Source organism: Sorex araneus, chromosome 6, assembly GCF_027595985.1.
Source record: "Sorex araneus isolate mSorAra2 chromosome 6, mSorAra2.pri, whole genome shotgun sequence".
Taxonomy (NCBI): Eukaryota; Metazoa; Chordata; class Mammalia; order Eulipotyphla; family Soricidae; genus Sorex; species Sorex araneus.
The window spans coordinates 98,888,220-98,910,757 of NC_073307.1; the positions used below are offsets into that span (position 1 = coordinate 98,888,220).

Here is a 22,538-nt window from a genome sequence, read left to right on the forward strand (position 1 = left end):
GGCCAGTCCGTCTGCGTGCCCGCGGTCTGGGGGTGCGGCACCCCGGGGAGCCTGGGGGGAGGGGTGTCGGCGGGCATGCACGTGAGTTCACGAGCCCCGTCCACGGGTCCAGGGTCCCGGGCTGAACACAGCAGAGGAGCGCGGCGTGTGCTCCGAGGAGCCCTCTCTGTCAACTTGTTTCCTTCGAAATAAGGTCGAAACTTGAGGGCTGGGCCCTGGGGCTCGTGTGATGCCCAGGGCCTGCTCCTCTGGCCATGCAGTGTCCTGCAGGCCCGACCGCAGTGCTCAGCTCACTGCCCGGTCAGCACCCTTGGGCCTAGGGTACCTCCCCCACCTCCTGACCCCAGCCTCTCCTGCCCCAGCTGGCAGGGAGCAATCAATGTGCCAGACTCACCCCCTCGGCCCTGAGACGGGGATTTGGCCCAAAGCAGCTTTCTCGTGTGTTTCTGTGAGACAAGTGCCCGGCTGTGAATGAGAAGCTCACTGAGGGCGCAGCAAACAGTGATGCCCCGGACATGGCAGAGCCTGGGCTGCTGCCTGTGTGACCCTCCCCGCAGCCCTCTGCACTCTGGCGCTGCACCGTCTTCTCTCCTGAAGACCGGGATGGCCGCCCGCGGGTCCTGTGGTGCAGTGAGAGACCGAGACGTGGAAATCAGGCCTCTCCTTTGAACTTGGCTTCTCGAGTCTCGCAGTCTGGAACCAAAGGGCCGGACGCTCATCTGTGCAGCTCTCGGCCTGTGCCCGCCTTCCCTGCGCCTGCAGGCCGGGGAGAGCAGGAGGCCTGCACGGGGGCTGCCGTCAGCGGCCCGTGTGTGCGTGTGTGTGCGTGTGCGGAGCAAGAGGTTTCTGCAAGGCACCGTTGTCTTCGTCACGCTCCTCCCTCGTTGCACCCTGCACTGGAGGGGGACCGGGCCTTGCAGGCGCCTCCTTCAGAGGCTGCTCCCCCAGGGCCCGGCCCCTCTGCTCCCCCTCCCCCTGCACAGCTCAGGCCGGCCAGCAGGGCCCTTTGCTCAGCACCAGGGACAGACCGGCCGGCAGTTTCCGAGGCTTTATCTGAGGCCGGGGGCCGTCACCAGACGGAGCAGGTGGGACCCTGCCAGCCGGTTAACGATTAAGGGCCGGGTGTTTGCCCGGGCCCCGAGGCGTGACCTTGTGCGGCCCGATGGCGGAGGAAGACGGGCACTTCGACAAGGCGCCTCTTGTCCCAGGCGCCCGAGAGCAGGGGGGTGCGGGGCTTCTCGGAGCTGCCGCGTGGTCTCTGCGAGGATGCAGTTGGCCCGGCCCTGCCGGCATTTCCGTGTCCTCAGGTCTGATCTTGTGGCGCTCACAGGGGGCGCTGGCTGCAGGGGCTGCTCCAAGGGCTGCTCACGCGCGCTCTCCACCAGGACGCCTCCTGGCCCGGAGCACCGAGGGGCACAGGAGGGAGCACCCAGGAACTGCTTCCTGGTGGGCTGCACCGCCCCCAGCAGTTCGGGGGAGTTTCTGCTGGTTTGCTTCGAGAAGACAGATTCCCAGGGCTACTGAGGGTCCTTTCCTTCCCCACTCCCTCCATGAACGGGTTGGGGGGGGGGGGGCGGTAGGTCAAACGGGGTCTGAAACTCCGGCTTGAGCACCAGGCGTTGTGCGTCCAGGATGACGCTCGCCTGGCCGTGAGCTCTGGGTCTGCGTGGCCGGCTGGGGTGGCTGTGCCGGCAGAGCCCGGGGCGCAGGGCTGCTCTCACGGGAACTTCTCGGGGGTCCACTGGCAGCCTTGGAGCTCCGCCTCCCGCCCAGCAGCCCTGGGGTCGGTCCCCGCCGCCCCGTGTCACGCGCACGCCCGCTGCGTGCAAGACCCTTCCCTCCCGCCCGGGAACAAGGGCCTTTTCTCCGTCCCATCAGCGGCACATAGGCAGCGCCTTCAGCGGCGGGCTCATTCCGTCCTAATTTCATTCGGGATCTAAAGACAAAGATTCGTATCTGCTCAGGCGGGAACGCGTGAGAAAAGTCGTGCCCAGCCCAGATGCAGAGGTCCGTCGCGGAGAAGTTGGCTGTTCATCTTGCCGGGCTCCCGGAGCTGAACTCGAAGCGTTTTTGGGGTCACATTGTTCTTTGTGCTTTCTGGGGGCTTCGAGAGCCTCGAGTGGCTCGCCCTGAAAAGCGCCTTTGTGCGGGCCGCCCCCTCGTGTCCAGGCAGTCGGGCTGTTGCCCCGAGACCCGCACGGGGAACCCGAAAGGCAGCACGTGTTTCACTGGTGGGAAGAGCAGCTTACCAGCCCACCCCACGGGGCCGGGGACTCGGAAAGGAGGGCGCGTGGGCCTTGGGCGGGACAGGGGAGAGGGCGGGACGGGTCGGTGCAGTTACCCCTGCCCGTCTCTCTCCGGGCCTTCTCCAGGGGAAACGGTGTTTCCGCTTCGTTCTGCTTTTAAATGGTAACAGGTGTTACAACATTGGTGAGAAATGAGGAATGAGGGGGCTGGAGTGATAGCACAGCGGGGAGGGTGTTTGCCTTGCACGTGGCCGACCCAGGTTCAATTCCCAGCATCCCATATGGTCCCCTGAGCACCGCCAGGGGTAATTCCTGAGCGCAGAGCCAGGAGTAATCCCTGAGCATCGCCGGGTGTGACCAAAAAAAAAAAAAAAAACCAAAAAAATGAGGAATGATGCAGATGCCCAGCAGAGGGGAGTGGGGCCTGCACCTGCCCCCCTGGGAGGTGGTGGGGGGGGACAGGCTCCCTGTGGCCCGCGGTCCTACTTGGGGAAGATATTGACACGCTTGTGGCCGTTGTCGCGTCTTCACGAGAGCTGAAGTCTGGAGACGGACGAGTAGATGACTTGGGAACTGGGGTGTGGACCCCGGGCACGCCTCGGCCCTGAGGACGGGCCACCTGGCCGTTCCCCCTGTGTGGCAGCACAGCCCGGGGTCATGCCGAGTGGATTCCACCAGGCATGGAGCGTGAAGGAGCAGTGAGGGGCACAGACAGCCCATGGTAGCAGCCCCCGTGCAGGAGGCGGGTGGAGAGGGTGTGGGAGAGGAGCGAGGGTGTCGTGCGGTGTGGGTGCTGTATTGTGTCTGAAGCAGTGGGAAGGATGAGTCAGTGCCTCGGGGAAAAGCGAAAAGCATCACATTAAGAGTGATTTGTGAGGGGCCGGGGCGATAGGACAGCGGGGAGGGCGTTTGCCTTGCATGTAGCCGACCTGGGTTTGATCCCCGGCATCCCATATGGTCCCCCAAGCACCGCCAGGAGTAATTCCTGAGTGCAAAGCCAGGAATAACCCCTGAGCATCACTGGGTGTGACACAAAAAGAGAAAAAAAAAAAATGATTTGTGAGGGGCTGGGGCAATAGCACAGCGGGGAGGGCATTTCCGGGTTCAATCCCTGGCATTCCATGTGGTCACCCGAGCACCACCAGGAGTAATTCCTGAGTGTAGAGCCAGGAGTAACTGAGCATCACCGGGTGTGACCCAGAAAGCAAAAGAAAGAAAAGGAATGATGTGTGATAAGGCCATAGTAATAGAATATCTCTGTACCACTGAAATTTCTCTTTCAAAGTGGTTTGTGTGGTGGAAAGATAACGACACGTCGTCAGGCTGCTTGTGTGTGTGGAGCGGGTGTGACACCCAGGGGAGACCTCCCGGAAGAGAGCAGAACGTGTGGCACTGCCCCCGGGCAGGGCCGGGCCTGAGTGCCAGCGCCGGCTGCAGCAGAGTCTCCAGGGCCTCGGTTCCCCTGGGTGACTGGCCGCAGGCTGGCTGGCTTCACCTGGGCCTCCCTGCCTCCCCCTTACTCTTAGCGCCGAGGAGCCCGGCAGTCTCCTCTCCCCTCCCTGGGGGTCCGGACCCGAGTCTGGCGTCCGGTCCGGTCGCATGTTCCCCGTGAGCACGGTTTGGACTTGGACTTCTCATCCAAGCCGTGTGTGACCTTGGGGCCCAGACCGGGGTAGATTAGAGGGTGGAGTCAGCGGTGTTTGTTCACTCGTGTGCTGGGGCACGCGCGTGTGTGGCGGTTACTGGGCTTTCGGCAGAACCAGCTGAGAAGGCCGTGGAGCTCACGGGCACCGCGTGGCTTGGCCCGGAGAGAGATTCGAAAACCGGTGGCCCTGCAAGCTGTCCTGTGATCTCTTGAACGCTCGTTTGGGGGCCACAGCTGGCAGTGCTCAGGGATCACTCCCGGTGGGGCTCAGGGCCATATGGGGTGCCGGGCCTTGAACCTGCGTCCGCACGGCAAGCGCCTTACCCACTGTCCTGTCTCTCTGGCCCCGACCACTCGACCCTATAAGGAAAGTCTCATCCCTGTGAGTGTTCAGTCACTCCCTCCCCCCCTTAGGGAAACATTGGAGCTTGCAGGTGAGCCCTGGGGGTTGAGGGCTTACATGTGTGCATGCCTGACTCGCCTCACGTAGGCCTTCTGATTCGGTAATAATACGGGAGCCCGGGGTGGGGGGGGGGGGTTCTAGGCCGTGAGCCCCGGGACAGCTCAGGACCCTGACACCTTAGAGGCCTCCCAGCCCCGAGCCCTGGGCGCACACCCCGTCGGTCCTGCTGCCCATCACACCCTGCGTGGAATCCACAGATGCAGGGGTGCGTGGGTGCCGCCGAGCTCCCCGGCATCAGCAGGCTCGCCCGGCCCTCAGCCTCCCTGCCGCTGCGTCCTGGCGGGCCGCGGCCGGCTGCCTCTGGGGAGAGGTCGGTGGTCAGGCTGGTCCGTCCCCCCTGTAGAGGCCACTCGTACCCAGGCACGCGCCGTCTCTCCTCCTGGGCCCCCAAGGACTCGGGAAATGGGTCAGACCAACACGTGAATCAAATTAACTCCAGCTTCACTTTGACCTCGAGGCAAAAAATTCATTCCCTACTAGGACACGCGGGCGAAAGACTTAACTGCACAGCGATAATAAGGGAATGCCCACAAGAGGTACTCTATATTGGAATATTAATTGTGTCTCCTTATCCAATTCCCAGGGAGGTCGCCACTGCGAAGATTACATTGCATTTAAAATTAGAGGCCGGCGACCGTTAAGCCAGCTTCTCTGCCCACGTGGGTTCACGTCAGGAGCTGCCGCTCAGGGTGCCGCCTCCCTTGCTGGCCGCTGGGGTCAGGGTTCATTCATAGCAGCAGCTCGAGCATGTTGTGGCTAAAAGACTCATAACACACCAAACCCCCAATCTACCTCATTTTGCGGGGGGGGGGGGATTGTTTGGGCCACACCCAGCAGGACTTGGGCTGACTCCTGGTTCTGTGCTCAGGGATCATTCCTGGTGGCACTTTGAGGGACCTTTTGTGATGCCAGGGATAGAACCCAGTTAGCCACTTGCAAAGCAAGCATCACTCTTGGAGGAGAGAGGTGGGGAGAGGGAGAGGGGAGAGCGAGAGACATCTCGAGTGATGGTTTGAGCTAGAAGCTGACGACAGCCACCAGACGGCTGGGAAGTCCCACGTGCTTGGCCATCCACGGTGGCTTCTAAGTAGCCCGGATGCCAGAGATGAGGTCGTGTGGAAATGAGAAAATGTTTTGAACTGACTGAAAAGAAAACCTTTCTGGATCTGTGAGATGAAAAATCAAGTAATCTTTAGGACATTGCTGTTTAAACGATTGGGGGAAAATGTTTGATCGGTGATACTACTTTTTACCTGAAGCCAATAAAACTGTTGAAATCAAAGTAAAGAAATCAAGAAGAATGGAAGTGACTTCAGTGGCACCGTTATGGGATATAATTTCCACAAATTTTCTTTTTGATAATTCCACTTGACGTTTGAGTGTATGTAACCAGCAATGTAAGATGGATTATTTTGCGCCTCCTGAGGGGCCAGGCCGGGAGCGTGGTGGGGTTGGGAAGGTGTGAAACATGGAATGCCTGAAGCAGCAATATCCTGAACAGCTTTGTAAGTCGGTGTTTAAATCAAGTTTCAAGAAGTTAAAAAAAAAAATGGAATGGGAGGCACTAAAGTAGGGAAGAGAGTAGAAGGCCAGTGTCCTCTGACACTGGGTATTGTGGAGGAGATTAATAAAATCAGTAAATCTGTCAAAAAAGAGAAGACACACAACTCACCTCAGAAATCAAAGGCTGGCCCGCCCCACCGCCGCGACCCCATAGGTGCGCAAGGAGCCACGAGCGCAAACGTGATTCCTCCCAGCCCTGCGCCCAAGTGGAGAAGCAGCCGATGCAGTGAGTTTCCTTCCAAGACCCCAAACACCGAGACGGAACCGAGATTAAGTAGGAAAACCTCCGTGGCCTGTATTTTAGAAAAGGAGCTTGTCGTTCCAAACTTCCCTTGGTGAAATCTCTCCGGCACCCCGTGGTCTCCGTGAAGTAAATCCAGCATTTGAGGAATTCAGAAAACAAAGAAACAGCCAGAGGAGGACCAAAGTAACCCGTTTACAGGGAGAAACGCCTGGTGCTGCCATGAGGTTCCCGCGGGGCCCTTTCCCGGGAACTGAGGGACCCGAACTGGGATGAAACTGTGACAGAAATATCTTGGCTGTCGGCACCCGGCACGCCGGGCTGCGGGGCTCGTGACCTGCCGCCGGAGTGGAAATGGCCCCCTCCGCCGTGTCCTCACGCTCCCCCTGGCAGCCAGGGCTCGGGGGTCTCTCGCAGCTAGAGAAGCATCTGGGGATGAGAGTTCTCGCCCTGCCGCAGCAAAAGTGTGCAGTGAACTGCAGGTGGGGAGCAGTTCCCCCACCTTGATCGCGGGCGACAGTTCGGAACGTCCAGGGTTTGGCCGATCGGCCGGGCAGGACCATGACTGACTCCAGTTTCGTCCCCATCCCCGAACGCTGCGGCACGTGGCCTGAGCAGAGAGAGATGCACACGTCTCAGTGTGGGTGCGGGGCCAGGGCCGGGGGTCAGGAGCACATGAGAAGGGGGTGCTGGCCCTGGACGTGTGCGCCGGGAAGCAACTCCGACAAGGAATCTTGCGCGCCGACGGGTACGTGTGCCCCCTTGGCCGGTGCGTCGGTATATACAGGTGGGTCATTCTCAAGTGCCAAAGAAACACAAGGAGAACTGCCCCTCCGAGCAGCTCCGAAAGCCGTGGGCCAGTGCGGGAGGGGGCGCCCGGGCCGAGACGAGGGCCGTGTCCTCCCACCCTGGGGCCAACCGAGGTGGCCGGAACCAGGTGCTCACTGGCTCCCCTCGCCCAGTTACCTCATGACAGTGTGGCCGGGGCCGCGCGCCTCGACGCGGTGACTCACCCACTGCAGCTCCCGAAGCCGTTCCCGACATGTTGGGGAGAGAAAACAAACAGCCCGTCTGACTGATGGCGTGCCAGCCGGAGAACCCTCGCTCGCTTCCTGGGCGTCCCGGCCCCGGACGCATGCTGCTCCCGGGGGCGGCCCCGCATCCTTCCTCCGCGGCGCTTCAGCCGTGGGGACCAGCTCCCCCGCCGGCTTCTCCAGGAGCTCCGGTTCACCCCGTGCCCGCCCCCTTGTGCTGTTTTTAGCAGCCGCTTTCCTTTCCTTCAGAGAAAACCCTGCACTGCTCTACTCCTCGCACCCTCCTTCCTCCCCCGGAGATGTGCTGACGTGTTGGGATACTCGGGCGGCAGCGGGGAGGCGCTGGATTTCCTGCCGGGGCAGCTGCCCCCTCACCCTGCTCCAGATGGGCCCCCCACAGGCCCCGCGTCCTCCGCCCTGGCTCTGACCCCCGTGCCCACGCTCCCACTGACCCAGTGCTGGCCACTGCACCCCCTGACCCTCGCCAGCGGCGTCCTGGGCCAGCCCGGGTAACCGACACCAGCCACTCTCCACCCCGTGGAGACGACGTCGCCGCTCCCCATCCTGCGGCCGGGTGTGAGGGAGCCTCAGGTGGGGCCACTCCAGCCTCTGTGGCCTCAGGCCCCTGCTGCCCTCCAGGGCCACCCTCTGGGCTGGGCTGGTCACCCCGGACCAATGCGTGTGCAAGGCCAAGCTCAAGTGAGTTACGAGGAAATGAACTCAGCACGGTGACATAGAAGCTTCTAGACCAAAGGTAGTTGCATAACTGCGACGGCCGGACTCTGAAAGGCTTGGCACCCGCCCGACTGCACCCCTTCCCGCTGCCTGCGGCCTGGCGGCAGATCAGCCCCCAGATACGGCCGTTCTAAGAAACCGAGTCAAGGGCTGGAGAGAGAGTTCAGTGTGCGACGACCCAAATTGATTCCTGGCACCTCATAGGGTCCCCAGACTCCCACCAGGGAGTCCCTGAGCACAGGGCCGGGAGTCAGCCCCGACCACCACCAGGTGTGATCCCAAAACAACAAAAACAACTGAGTCTAAGTGGAAAGGCTTCTCCCACGACTGACCCGGGGAGAAGTCAGTCTCGGGACGGTGTCCAACAGAGAGGGCACCTGCCGTGCATGCAGCCAGCCTGGGCTCGATCCCCGGCCCCCATATGGTCTGAGCCCCACCAGGAGTGGCCCCAAAACAAATAATTCACTCCCTGGTGCCACTGCAGAGTGGCAGAAACCCGAACACTCCAGCACCTCGTGTGGGTGTGTGTGGGGGGGATATCTCTGTGTGTCTGTGTGTATGAACGTGCCTGTGTCTGTGTCTGTGTGTGTGTGTGTGTGTGTGTGTGTGTGTGAGAGAGAGAGAGAGAGACTGGCTGGGGCATTTCCCACAACCGCAGACAGTCCCGGGGACGGCGGGTGATGGCCACTGAGGCGTGTGTGTGCCCTGCTGCCGGCTTTCCGGAGTGTGACCTTGTCTCTCCTCCTCTCCCCAGGTGAACGAGCTGGACGGCATCCCCCTCATCCTGGACAGCTGCAAGCTGGACGACCACAACCCCTGTATCCTTGCACGCCCGGCCCCACAGGTGTGGTCCGGCAGCGGCCGCGGAGAGCACGTTGGCGAGGCCGTCCCCTTGCTCGGCCCCGGGCGCGCTGCGGGCCCCTGGGTGTGTCCTTGGAGGAAATGCGAGGCCGCAGCCCCTGGAAGGTGTTTTACCCGTCAAGCCCCCGGCCCGGGGCCGTGTCGGCGAGGCTGGAGTGTCCGTCGCGTGGGGCCGCTGGGCAGGGAGCTGGTGCTTCTGTGCCGTGTGTCCAGGGGCTTGTCAGCTCTCGGAAGCTTCCTGGGGAGCAGGAAGGGGAGAGCCAGCGGGGTGGGCCCGGTGGCCGGGGCTCGCGTGTGCGTCTTTATGTCCGTTCCTGGCAGGCGTTGGGACGGGGATTGTTCTGGCCGCTGGCCCTTCCCACATCTCTGCTGCCCGTCCTGGCTCCCGGCTTTGGCCCACGGGCTGCTCAGAGCCGCGTTTCTGCATTTCCGGTTGGCGGGAATCTCCTGCTCCTTGGGGGCCGGGAGCCCTCCCCGGCCCGTGCGTCCCCTGCCTGTCTCCATGGCCCCGTGACCAGGAGGTGGCCCATGGCTCTGTCCCGCCATACAGATTCTCTGCTTTGCCTAGTCCCAGAGAGAGGCTGGGGGGCGTCGCACTGGGCTCGTTGGGGGGCATCAGGCACGGCTTCCTCGGCTGCTTTCCTCGCATGAAGGTGTGCCGTTGGCCTGTCCCTCCGGAGTGACCTTCTGTCTGCAGAAACGCTTTTTTGCCCGAAAGTCTTTGTGTAATTTAGCTGTGATTTGGCGTGTGCGTTGTCTGGGCTATATCCAGCAGTGCTGGGGCCTGGGGGTGGAGGGGTGCGTGTGCTATTGGGAACTGACCCCAGGACCCTGCACACAGCAGCCATGTGCCGTCTTCCCCATCGGGCTAGTTGCCACCGGTGCAAGTGGCGTCACCTCTTTAGTTATTTATTTCAGCCTTTCTGTATCAGAGACTTTCTTGGCTTTTTGTTTTGTTTTGTTTTTGTTTTTTGGGTCACACCTGGTGATGCACAGGGGTTACTCCTGGCTCTGGACTCAGGAATTACCCCTGGTGGTGCTCAGGGGACCCTATGGGATGCTGGGAATTGAACCCGGGTCGGCCGCGTGCAAGGCAACCGCCCTCCCTGCTGTGCTATTGCTCCAGTCCCGGAGACTTTCCTGCAAACAGCATGCAGATAGGTTGTTTTTTTTTTTTCCCTCATTTGAGGTTTTTTGGATTTTGTTTTTCTCGTGGGGGGGTGAGAGCATATCTGGCGGGACTCAGCTCTGGCTCTGCACTCGGGGATCACTCCTGGCGGGCTTGGGGGCCAGATGGCGTGCTGGGAATCCAACCCGGGTTGCCATGTGCGAGGCACGCGCCCTGCCTGCTGCGTTATTGCTCCGCACGCTGAAATATCTAACGTAGCTCACGGATGCAGCTCTGCGGAAGCCTCCGCTTGACCTTTTTTCTCTCTCGTCTCTTTCCGATTTACCAGCTGCATTATTTTGAGTGACTTGTTGGGTTCTCTCTTGCCTTTGTTCTGTTAAAGCTTCCTGAAACCGAGCCTCCTGCCTCCCAGCCCGGTGCCTGCTCCTGTCACACGCCCCCGCTGTGTCCCCCGTGTCCGTTCCCATCGGCGTTGTCCTGGGAAGGCCACATCGCACCTCCTCCCGCTCCCGACTGCAGCTGGGGGCACCTCTGCCTCGGAATTCAGGGGACTCGCAGAGTCTGTCTGGAGAGGCACCGGGCGGGGCCCCTCCCCCTGGCCCCACCCGGCCTCCCTCCTGCCCCCTGGCACCTGGTGTGCCCTCCAGGGGGGTCAGCCCGAAGCGAGCCTACTCGCCTGCTCCCCCGCCCCCCATCCCCGCTGAGCTCTGGCAGGTCTCGAGCGTCTAAGCTGGGGTGAGTCAGAGGAGGGTCTGGACGTCCCGTGAGTCCGACTCCCGCTGGCCCCGCTGCCCTGTCCCCACCCTGGGCTGTGCGTCCCTGTGTTCCGAAGCCCCCAAGGGCTCCCTCTGCCCCGCCCGCCCGCCCCAGAGGCAAGTCCGTTCAAAGCCCTCCGGGATTTCCAGCTGGGGGGTTGGGGGGGACGCGAGGTGTCCGAGGGCGGCCCGGCACCCCGCGCCCACAGCGGCAGCGTCACAGGCCTCGGAAAATTCCAGCCCCGAGACCACAAGGTCCAGTTGTCGCTCGCCGGCTATGGCGAGGGGAGTCCTGTTGTTGCCGTTTCCAAATAGAAACAGCTGAGCTGTATTTGAAATGTTTTTCTTTCATTCTTTTTTGATCTGTGTTTTGATCGCTTGTTCTTGATGTGGGTTGTTTTTTGGTTTTGTTTTTAAACATTGTTTTTATTGCAGGGGGCGGGGCGGGGGATGGCATGAGACTCCAGAGTTCTTCAGAAATTCTTCTGTCCTTTTTTTCCTTCCTCCCTTTCCCTTCTTTTCCCTCCCCTTGTCCCTCCTTCCTTCCTTCTGGAATGTTCTTCCCCAGGCACATTTCCCTGAGTGACCTTAAATAGCTCTTAAACAAAGACCGCGTCTAAACAAGGGCGGCGTGTGTGTGCTCGGGTGTGGGCAAGGCTCCGCGCGTCATGTGTGCCGTCACGTGTGCGTGCTTAGCCCGCCAGCAACCGCATGGACCCTGTGCTGTTGCACATGTGTTGTCACGTGCATTGTCACATGTGCGTGCTTGGATGGCCGGCAAGGCCCCGTGCTGTCGTGTGTGTTGTCACGTGTGTGTGCTTAGCCGGCCGGCAACCTTGTGGGCCCTGTGGCTGTTGACACGTTGTCGCATGTGCATGTTTAGATTGCCGTAAGGCCCGTGCTGTTGTCACATGTGCTGTCACGTGTGTGTGTGTGCTTCGCTGGCCGGCACCCGCATGAGCCCCATGTTGTGGCACGTGTGGTCAGGAATGTCTGGACTCAAGACCGCGTGGACACGCCTTCCTTGGCCTCTCAGCAGCCCGCGGGGCCTGAGGCTGGAGGGGAGCAGAGGCGGGCGTGGGGGCTCTGTGCTGAGGATCCCCCAGCAGGTGACCGCCTGGCTGTCCCGTGCGCAGTGGCCCCTGACTCACAAGGCCGGGGCTTTCGCCAGAGCCACGGAGCCAGGATCATCCCCAGCATCACAGAAAGCAGAACTGTTCCACCCATGGCAGCTGGGAGCATGCCCGGGTGCCACAGGACCTTTGAGTCTGACACCACGAGAAGCGCACGGACGTCTCGTTTCTTGTCGACTCTTTTCTCCCGTGGTCAAGACGCTTCTCAAGACCCGGCCCCGGCACCTGCAGGCTTGCTGCCCGCTAGGGGGAGGGCCGGGAGTTCCCACACCGCCAGCCCCCGTGCAGCCTGTCCCACCGCCTCGGCTTCCTGGCCTCTGTCCCCTACCTGGGCGTCGGGCCTTCTCGGGGTCCCCGCGCATCCTGTGGCCTGAGCTCGGCTCCTCTTAGCCTTGGTCCGAATACTTCAGCCTCCTGTCAGGGGTCCCAGTGGCAGCCCAATACCCCCTCACTGCCAGGCCCCTGCCCGTCTCCCCTGGGCATTTGGCAGGTGGTTTGGCCTTTTGCCCCCCGAGGTGGCGGGGCGGGTATCGGCGGCCCAGGGAGCGGGGCGAACCCTCGCCCTCGCCGTAAGGCTTGTTGTCCAAAAGACCTTCAGTAACTCGCCTCAGAAGCTCGAGCGCTGAGCCCTCACCCCGCCCTGGCCCCACAGGAGGGAGGGGAATGTTCTGGAAGCAAAGGCAGTCCCGGCCCGGAGTGTTGGGCGTAGTGTTGGGGCGTCTCTCGTCATGGGGGCTCCTCCTGGCGCCGTCAGCACGCGGTGCAGGCTGTGTGCTCAGGTCCGCGTGTTGGGGGGCGTCGGGGAATCCCTGTTGCGTGTGTAGGTGGCTCTGGGCGAAGCCACGGCGGGTCCCCAGTGCTCCCGAAGGCGGCGGCCATGTGCCGGGGCGCCCACCTCCCTGAGTCCCGGCCTCTCCCCGGCTCTGCTGCCAGGGCTGTCATGTGGGACACTTCAGAGACCGGAGGGAACCGGGGTTCCTGCAGGACAGGCCCGTCTCCCTCCCCTCTCCGAGGCGTGTGGAACCGCCCTCCCTCCCCTGGCGCTTTCTTGGAGAGCCGCGACAGCCTCCCTGGGCGGGGGCGGGCGCCCCCCCTGACACCCCTCACTCCCAGCCCGCCCGGGAGCATTGTGCCTCAGGCTCACGCCTCCCGTGTGGTCGCTGTGGAAACTGAGGAAGCCACACACAGAGCGGCACTTGACGGTGAAGGTGTTTGGTTTTTCCCCCTTCAGCCAAGTCCTGAGAGGGGCGCGAGGGCCCGTGTGAATATTAACCAGGACTCACTTTCATCTCCGCTGGGGGGCAAGCCCCCGCACCCCGTTCTCGGGAGCCACAACTGCCCCGTCAGCCTGGCCTGCAGCTTGGAGCCCTGAGGGCCGGGCCGGGGCCTGAGAGGGCTCCCGGCACACGCAAGACGGGCAGGACGGCCACGCGGGGACTGCCAGTCTGCCGCACGTCCACACTCACTCTCACATATCCTCAGCACGCACCACACACACACACACACACACGCCCCGCATACCGTGTCACATTTCGCACACATTCACTCTCATTCTCATTGATACACAGATACACGTTCCAACACAGATACATGCCACACACAGACTCTTACATACACATCCCCTCACGTACTGTGTCACATCTCACATACACACACACTCACATTCTCATACACAGACACACATTCAAGGTATTCCCTCACCACACACACAGAAACTCACTCACATCCCCTCACGTACTGTGTCATATCTCACATACACACACTCACACTCACACAATTCTCATACACAGACACACATTCCCACACAAAGGTATTCCCTCACCACACACACAGAAACTCACATCCCCTCACATACTGTGTCACACATCTCACATACATTCACATGTTCTCACACTCACATTCTCTCACACACACACACACACAGATGTACATACCACACAGAAACTCATGCATCCCCACAATACTGTCACACATCCCGCATACACATGTTCTCTTACATGCACACACACACACACACACACTTCCCTACACACAGATACACACTCTCACTCCACACAGGCACAAATACTTTCTCACAGTGTGTCACATTTCTCACACATGTTCTTTCACACATCCAACATACACCTATCTCATGCACACTCATACACCCCAACACATGCTCTCTCATACGCACACACGTATACTCACACACACATCACACACACATGCTGTCTTGCACACACACACTCTTACATGCACATATTCATATGTTCTCTTACACACACACAAGATCGTTTTTGCCCTTTGTGTCCTATTTTGGGGGAACAAAACCCCCTCTGCTGTGGGCCCCGCCCCCCTGCCTGAGACGACACTGAATTCTCTCTCGGCAGGCAGGTTTTGTTCCCAGAGCCCCTTGCACAGGAGGGTGAGGAGCCTCGGCCTGTCCCTCTTGGGCTCCTGGGTTTGTGCGGGAGGCGCTACCAGAAGTGCTCAGGGCTCACTCCGTACTCCTCTCTGGGGCACTGACTGGAGTCACTGCCGCCCCAGGACCGGGGGACTCCGCCTCTCTGTGATTTGTCCCACGGTGCTCTTGCTCCCTCCCTGGCGACTCGGTGACCTGGTGCAGCTGCGTGGACGCCTGCCTTCGCTTGTGCCTCCTTGTTGACTCGTAGGGTTAAATCAGTGACGTGCCTCTGTGTGCTGGTCATGGGCGCCCCCTGCCCCTCCCCCGGCCCCCAGAGCGTCTCTCGGTGATGGGAGGCGGGGCTGACGAGGCTGCCAGTGCTTCCTTGACTCCCGCAGTCCTCACCCAGTGGGCCGTCTACGCCATCCGGAACCTGACGGAAGGCAACAGCCGGAACCAGGACCTCATCGCCAAGCTGGAGGAGCAGGGGCTGGCCGACACGTCGGTGCTGAAGAAGATGGGCTTCGAAGTGGAGAAGCGCGGCGACAAGCTGATCCTGAAGCCCACGGGGGACTCTCCCAGCGGGTGCGTGCGGGCAGGGGCGGAACCCCCGCGGGAGCCCGATGGCAGCCGGCCCAGGTGCTCCTCGTGGACGCAGAACCTCGGCCTGGGGGAGCTTGCTGCGGCTCCCGGCTCGCTCGGGCCAAGGGCCAGTCTGGCCCGGTTTTTTATTTTCCTTGTTTTCGCTTTTGTTTGTTTTGGAGCCGCACCTGGCAGTGCTCACGGCTTACTCCTGGCTCTGTGCTCAGGGATCATCCGCTCCTGGCGGGCTCGCGGGTGGGCTTGGGGTGCCGGTGGTCAACGTGCCTCCTGGCTGTGCTGCGGCTGCGGTGCTTGCCGTCCGCGGAGCTGCGTCATCCGCAATGTCGTTTCTCTTCCCTCCTCAGTGACTGAAGGCTCCGGGCACGCGCCTGCGACTGGGCCACCTGTCCCGCGGGGTTCTCTTCGCGTGCAGCCTGCGGATCTCGGGTGTGCGAAGGTTTCCCGGCACCAGTCGAGAGAGACCGGCGTCTCCCGGGTGGCAGCTCACGGCCCCGTGCGTGGCCGCGCCAGAGCGAGCACCCACGCGTGACCTGTTGCTGTTTGCTTTGAGCCTGTCCCTGTCTGCTTGCCTCTGTCCCCGTGGGCGCCATGTGTGTGTCCGTGATGTGTTGTACTTGTTGTGCCCGCGAACAATAAAGTCTCGGCCGCAGGCGTGCCCCCCTGGCTCGGTGAGGCCGGGCGTGCCCGGGCCCCGCACGTCCCTTCTGCCCCCGCTCCTCATGGGCCCCCGGCCGCTGCCTCAGCACCTGGAGCCGCTTCTCGCCGACCCAGGCCGTCCCCTCCCTCCCCTCCTGCCGGGACTCGTTTTCGGTGAATTGATTCGAGAGGTGCTATGGGTCCCGAGCTCCCTCCCGGGGACGGCCCCTCTGGAGCGTGGCACAGACCCGGGCTGCTGACTCGTCATTCCAGAGCACGGGAGCCGCCCCAGACACGCCCTGTGCCATGCTCTGCCGGGTGCCCGGCCCTCGCACAGCCACGGTGCTGCGGGGCCAAGCCCGGCCCGGTGGTGTTCACACGGCGCCCGGGAGCCTGGGCTGGGTGGGGCACCGCTGAGCCACTCGCTGCCGCCTGCCCCGAGTCCTGTGCAGCTTCTGGCCGTGTCCTTCCGGCTGCAGGCCCTGAGCCCTCGGCCCTGCCGGAGTAGGTGCTGTCCTCAGGCCCGTCCTGCGGGAGGAAGCGGCTAGGGCTGGGGCGCCGTGTCCAGCGCTTTGCCCGGGCCTTTGTCTTCCTGCCTTAGCAGTGGGTCGGGATTTGAAACTGCTCCCACAGGTGTACGGTATTTGTACGGTATTTCCCCCCCCCCCACAAGTACGAGAGGGGCCAGAGGAGGCGACTCTGGGCCCCGCCGAGCTCTGTGCCCAGGACTGGCCCCTGGCAGGCCGGGGGAGCTGGCCTGCGGTGCCGAGGGTTGAGCCACAGTCGGCGGCACACCGGTGCCTGCCTTCCTGCCCACGTGCTCCAGCCCCCGTTTAGCAGTAGGGTTTGGCCATAATGAAATCTTCCGTGCCAGCTGTTAGCGGGTCCCAAACCAGAGTAGATTATTCCCTGTATGGTAACTCCGCTGCCCCCCAAAGTCTTTTTTTTTTTTTTTTTTTTTTTGCTTTTTGTGATGCACAAGGGTCACTCCTGGCTCTGGACTTAGGAATGACTCCTGGCGGTGCTCAGGGGGCCCTATGGGGTGCTGGGGATCAGACCCAGGTTGGCCAATTGCAAGGCAAACACCCTCCCCGCTGTGCTATCGCCCCAGCCCAAGTCTACAGTCTCTTTAAGTGGCCGGGCAGGAAACATCACCCCTGCTCCCACCCGGGCTTCTGAAACCCCCGGGTTGTCCCACAGCGACCCCCCAAGGGCTGTTCCACTCCGGGACAGACTGGTCCATTCTCTTGGCTGCATTGACATCCAGAATTTCAATGTTTCTGTCCTTGATGGAAAAGCAGGTGTTAGGACAAAAACACAGTCCCTGCGGGAGACTTTTAAAAAATAAAAAAAAAATCCAAATCCCATCGTCAGTTTAAGTTCTGCTCACAGAGGGGCCAGATGCCACCTGAGAGGTGGCTGAGTTCAGGCAGGATCCTGGAGCTAGGGGCGGTGAAGGTGGGGCACGGGCACCTCTCCGGAGGAGCCGCCCTCGGCGCTGTCCAAGGTTCTGGCCGGGCAGACTGGCCTGTGCTCGCAGACGCCCGTGAAAACCTTGTCTCCAGAATACTCGCCTTTTCCCCGGAGCTGTGGCCGTCACGGCTGTTTCTGTTTCCCCGACATTTTCCCAGATTCCCAAGGAGCGATCGGAGTAGCGGGCGGTTGTCCTGGGGCCGTCTCTGGTGCTCGGAGGGCTCCTGGGTAACGGCAGCTCCGCCCTGCCCGAGGGTGGGCACCCACAGGCTGGCACACGTGCAGCTGCGCCTCCTGCTCTTGGCTGACGACATACGTTCCCCTTGCTCCAGCCCCCCCCCCCCGTGCCCCCTCTGCGTCAGCCGTCACGCACGTGACGGGTCAGCACCCGAGGGGCGACCGTTCCCATTCCCAGTGTGATGAGCTTGCCCTGGAGCCAGAGAGACTGGAACTCTCTCTCTCTCTCTTTCTCTCCCTCTCCCTCTCCCTCTCCCTCCCCCTCCCTCTCTGCCATCACACACACCCCAGCCGCATCTCCCCCGGTTTGGGGGTGTCTCCCTTAAGTGACCCAGGTCCTTCCTCTTTTTGCCCCAGTGGAACTTGTACCAATGTCCTCCCGGGACGGCGGGTGGAAAGTGAGACGCGTATTGGTGGCGTGCCCTGGTCAGGACTGGGCTCCTGGCCTTGCACGCTGCCCTCCGAGGCCCTGGGGCCCCCTTCGGCCTGGGGGTGGTGGCCGGGGCGGGTGTTGGCGGAGGTCTTCATTCCCCTACCAAGTGCTTGGGGACGGTGCTTACTTATGGCAGCCTCGTAAGCACTTTTGAAATGCCAGCCACGCGGTTCCCATAGCAACGGGGCGGCGGGCAGGAGTGCTAATCCCATTACACGGATGAGGAGGCTGAGGCTGGGGTGAATTCCCGAGGGCACGAGGCAGTGGTCAGTTAGCCGGGCCCCACCGGCAGGAGCGGCGGCTTTTCCCTGCAGCACGGGGGAGACGGCTGGGGGTGGGAGTTTGGGTCTCGTGTCCTTGGCCCAGCACCCTGAGTTCCGAGGGGGCAACAGAACCACTGAGTAGCAAAGGCGCGAACACGGGATGGTCGCCCGTGCCAGGAGGGGGAAGAACATGGCCAGGACGACGACTGGGGTGGGGGCGGGCCCCGGGGCTGCTGGGCGTGGTCCCTAAGCCGAGACGGGGCCTGGACACAGTGGGCACCCCAGGGTCGAAGCCCGAGGCCCGTCCAGGTCCCCGCAGCCTTGGAAAGAAAATGAACCCGGGACCCTCGGGGGCTGCAGGCAGGAAACACCCGGGCCAGGCCTCCGCTGGTGGCGAGAGGCTGCACAGACGGGGCAGGAGCCAGCGGCAGCGACGCCCACCCTTGGTGCCCGGCCGAGAGCCTGAGCGGGTGGCACAGCGAGGCCGGTGGGCAGGGGGGGGGCGCATGCCGAGAGGCTGCAGCGTTGGGCGACACCTTGTCCCATTTTCCGGGCCAAGCGGGGGTCAGGCCCTGCGGCACTCTCAAGCCTGGCAGTGGCCGAGCCCAGGCTGGACTCGGGGCCTCACACGCCAGCCTCAGATTTGTTCTTGGGGGGGCGGGTGGGTGCTGTAGGCCTCGGTTCCTCTTTCATGTCGTGTGTTTTTGGGAGCCTCCAGGCAGGGACCCCCAGACTGTGCGTGCCGGGATCAGACGCTTTCTGTCTGGCCCAGGCGGAGTGGGAGCCCCGAGTGCCCACCCTCCCCTCGCACTCCGTGTTCTGAAAGGACCAAGTGGCCCCCAGGTGAAATGAAGCATCCAGTAGTTTACATACTCTCCGTGGCGTCCACAGGAAAGAATCTCGGGAAATTGTGCCCATCACACACACGAGCTGGGGGGTGGGGGGGTCGGGGAAATAAGACGGGGTCTGGTGGCAGCCTGGGGCCCAGCCTGAGGCGGAGCAGAGCCCCCCGCCCCGGAGGTCAGCTTCCTGTTTTGTATTTTGGGTTTGTTTTTTTTTGGTTTTTGTTTTTTTCTTTGTTCACACCCGGCGATACTCAGGGGTCACTCCTGGCTCTGCACTCAGGAATCACACTGGCAGTGCTCGGGGGACCCTGTGGGATGCGTGCAAGGCAGACACCCTCCCCGCTGCGCTGTCCTCCAGCCCCAGTCAGTCTCCTATCGTCTGCAGGGGGGCGTCGGTGACTGCAGAGGGAGGGGGGGTGCTGGGGTACAGCTGGGGCCCACGAGCGAGCACTGTCAGCATGTGGGGAGGCCGTGGGGACCCTGCAGCTCACGTCCCCTCTGTCCCGCTCAAGGCCTGCCCGGCCACCTGCTGAGGGCACAGCAGGGGAATGCAGGCCCTACGGGGCGCCGACAGCCAGGGGGGCTGCAGGAAGCCTCCCGCCTGGCGCTGGGGTGGGGGCGGAGCCAGGCTGGCAAGGGGGCTGCCGGGGCCTTAGGGACAGCAGACGGGCCCTCCCCACCGGGTAGCACCCCCAGCCCTGGGACCCCAGCAGTGGGGTCTCCGGAGCCTGCAGGTGGGAGCACCCCATTGGCCATGGAGGTGGTCCCGAGACCCCCTCCAGCAGAAATCAGGCTCCACCCCCTGGGCCCACCTTCTCGCCAGGAGCCAATGGCCTCCCGATGCCGGGGGGGGGGGGGGGAGCAGGGCCGGGGCACCCAAAGGGGTCCTGGGTGGCTGGAGGCTGTGCCCATCCTCAGGGCCACCCCCTCTGACCTCTGCATCTCCACGCTCTGGGCCCTGTGACCCCACAGAGGGGAGAGGACCTGAGGCTGGGGTCTCAGAGCCCCCACCAGGCCTGCCGTTTCCCCAGGGGGGGCATGGGTGTGGGTGGGGTGGGCACAGGACAGAGGCACCTCCACTTCCAGCCGACCCCCTCCCTGCCCGAGCTGGACGTCGGGGCCTGGCAGGGCTCTGCAGAAGCCGGCAGGAGTGCCCCACCGGAGACCCTCTCGGGGGCTGGTAACAGTCGCCTCGGTGGGATCACGTTGAGAGAGACTGCCCCCCGAACTCACGCCGGTCAAAACTGAGCCGGAAGTCGTGGCCCCTGGCCCCGAGCAGACGTTGGTGCCGGGGAAGGTCCGACTGTCTGGGCCGTGGGACTCGCTCAGCAGCTGGGGAGGGGGCGACGGCGCAGGACGGAGGGACGCCGGAAACCGTGAAACCAGAGACCCCGCGAGGCCCAAAGCTGAAGTGACCTCATCGCGCTGCCCGGACTCAGCGCCAGGCCAGAACCGACACCCGGAGCCAGAGACCCCGGCTCGCCATGTCCGAGGACTCGCCCAGGAGGCGTCCCTGGTGACCGCTGTCCTTCCCGTGTCCCCCGGCACACCTGCGCCCGCCCCCGGCCGTGCAGTTCCCCTGCCCCCCAGCAGGGGGTGTCAGGGACCGCGTGGAGGACGCGGCTCCTGCCCCCAGGGTCACTACCCGGTAGCGGGGTTGGAGGGGGTCAGACTTCCAGCAGTGCCTGGGACCCCCACGCCCGTCGGGGACGGCATGGGAGCACCCCCGAGTCCTCCCCCTGAACTCGCTCCCTGCCTCACCCGTCTGTCCTCACCTGCCGTGAGTCGGCCGCCGGGCTCTGCGGGATCGGGGCTTCCTGCCACCTGCCCGGAGCCCCTCCGGGCCTCGGCCTCGCGCCCCCCACCCCGACCCCGACGCCCGGGGCCCCCTTTGCCCTCTAGAAATCCAGCTCAGTCGCACCCTCGGAGACTCTTAATTTGAACCTACTCGGAGAAGCCCGGAGAGCCGGGAGAGGAAGCTGCAATATTTACTCTGTAACCATGGAGAACCCGCCCCACTCTGTTCCTGCCCTTCCGTCCCGGGCCTGTGCGTGGCTCCCCGGAGCCCGTCCGCCCCTCGCACCTGGGCCGCCGAGCCCGGCCCCCCTCCTCCCTGCCCCCTCGGCCCGCTCACTCATCTCGGCACGCTCTTTTTCCACTCCCTCTTCCTCCCGGGTCCCGGTGCCCCCCACGCACCCCCCCTACCCCGGCAGGCCTGGGGGGGGGGGGTCGAGCATGTGCCCGGGGGCAGCTTGGCCAGGCAGGCCCGCGGGGACAGTGGCCCATGGCCGTGTTCACCCGGGTTCCTGCCGTCGTGGAGAAGGGGAGGGGGGAGCCCGTGCGGCCCCACCCGCCCGCGTGCTTGTCACGGGCACTCTCCTGTCCTCGGGCCTGTCACTCGCAGCAGCTGGATTAGCCTCACCCGTGTGAAGGGAAAATTGAGAAGAAAAAAAAAAGAAACCTTGCCTGAACTTGAAAATAAAAATGCTGATGCGGTTTTTATCCCAGAAACGTATCTCCCTGATTAAAGGCGCGGGTGCCACCGGCTCCTGGGTGGGCTTCGTCCCCGCCGCCCGCCCGCCCGCTCGGCCCGGCTGGCCACGGCCATGGCTGGGGAGGGGGGCCTGCGGGAGCGCCCCCTGCAGGTCAGTGTGTGCACACGGGCACCGGCAAGAAGGCGCCCAGGCCTTTGCACGGCCACGGCCCAGCCAGCTCCCAGGTGTCTGTGGCGGGCACGGTCCAGGGAGCCTCTGTCCCGTCCTCACGTGGCCAGCCGGGCTGGGGCTGGGAGCCCCAGCTGGAGCTTGGGGGGCCAGGCCGGGAGGGGCCACAGGCGGGCACCTGACGGGGACACGTCCTCCCTGTCCGGGCCTCAGTGTCCAGGCCTGGGCAATGGGGCCGACACCTCCGGGGCTGCGACCACACAGGGCTTGCGGCTTGGCAGGGCCCCGGGGGCTGCTGCCAGGAAGGCCGCCTTGGCGCGGGGCTGGATTCCTCCCGGCCCGGCCCAGCTGGCAGGCGCTCGAGTTTCATTGGGCTGGGCCCTGCGCGATGGGGTGATTGATAATGCTGTAATTGGGGCGACGGGGGTATTTTCCGAGCGGATGACTCAGGCCGGGGAGCTGGCAGCCCGCGGCCCTCGGGCCCAGAGACGGCCGGGGCCTCATCAGGAATTCAGGTTTCGCAGCCTGCGGGCCCGAATGGGAGGCCCTGAGTCACGGGGCTCCCACACCTCGGTGGGGTGGGGGGCCCGGCTCCCGACCCGCCCAGAGCCTCCTCGGTGGGACCTGCTGCCGCTCGCACCCGTGCACCGCCACTGCCCTGGGACAGGCACCTGGCCTCCATCCTGCCCCTTCCTCCAGGCTGGCCTCCAGGGCCTCGTCCGTGGGACCCTCCCCCCAGACCCTGGCGCAGGGCTCAGACAGGGGAGGGGTCTCTCCCTGCCCGCCCGACCTTCCCAGTGCCCGAGTGGCCGCTGGGCCCTCCAGGTGCCTGCTGGTCAGTCCCCATTTCTGACGCCGGCCAGCAGCTGCCGTGCAGGGGTGGGGGCCGCCGTGCCTGAGAGCTGAGTCCCCCCAGCCGAGTGACTCCCCAGGACCCTCTGCAGCCGCCCTGGGGGTGAGGAGGCAGCGCCTGTGCCGGGCACGTCCCCGCGGCCCCGGGAGCCGGCAATGCTGCACTGCCCTCTGGGGGCTGGTCAGCAGGGAGGGAGGACGCGCCCCGACGCCCGCCTGCCCACCGCTGCCCCTCCGGCCCGGCCCGCGCCCCTGCCCTCGGCTGCGTCCCGGACTCACCCCCCACACACACGCACACGCACAGAGCTGGCCCCGAATCTGGGGTGGCCGGGGGTCCCCTGAGTC

General features: G+C 63.5%; 1 protein-coding gene across 2 annotated transcripts in view; it reads left to right on the plus strand.

Moving 5' to 3' along the window:
* ATXN10 (ataxin 10) overlaps positions 1 to 16,794 on the plus strand; it is an 82,313-nt gene extending 65,519 nt beyond the window's left edge. Inside the window, exons 10-12 of one of the 2 annotated variants that reach the window (XM_055143948.1) lie at positions 8,682 to 8,745; positions 14,587 to 14,773; positions 15,136 to 16,794. In XM_055143948.1, coding sequence (XP_054999923.1) covers positions 8,682 to 8,745; positions 14,587 to 14,773; positions 15,136 to 15,142 — 258 coding nt within the window. In that variant the 3' untranslated portion in view covers positions 15,143 to 16,794. Of the gene's footprint in view, positions 1 to 8,681; positions 8,772 to 10,299; positions 11,004 to 14,586; positions 14,774 to 15,135 lie in introns of those variants that run through there. The other variant, XM_055143947.1, reaches the window with a different exon arrangement.
* The last annotated feature ends 5,744 nt before the right edge of the window (positions 16,795 to 22,538 follow it).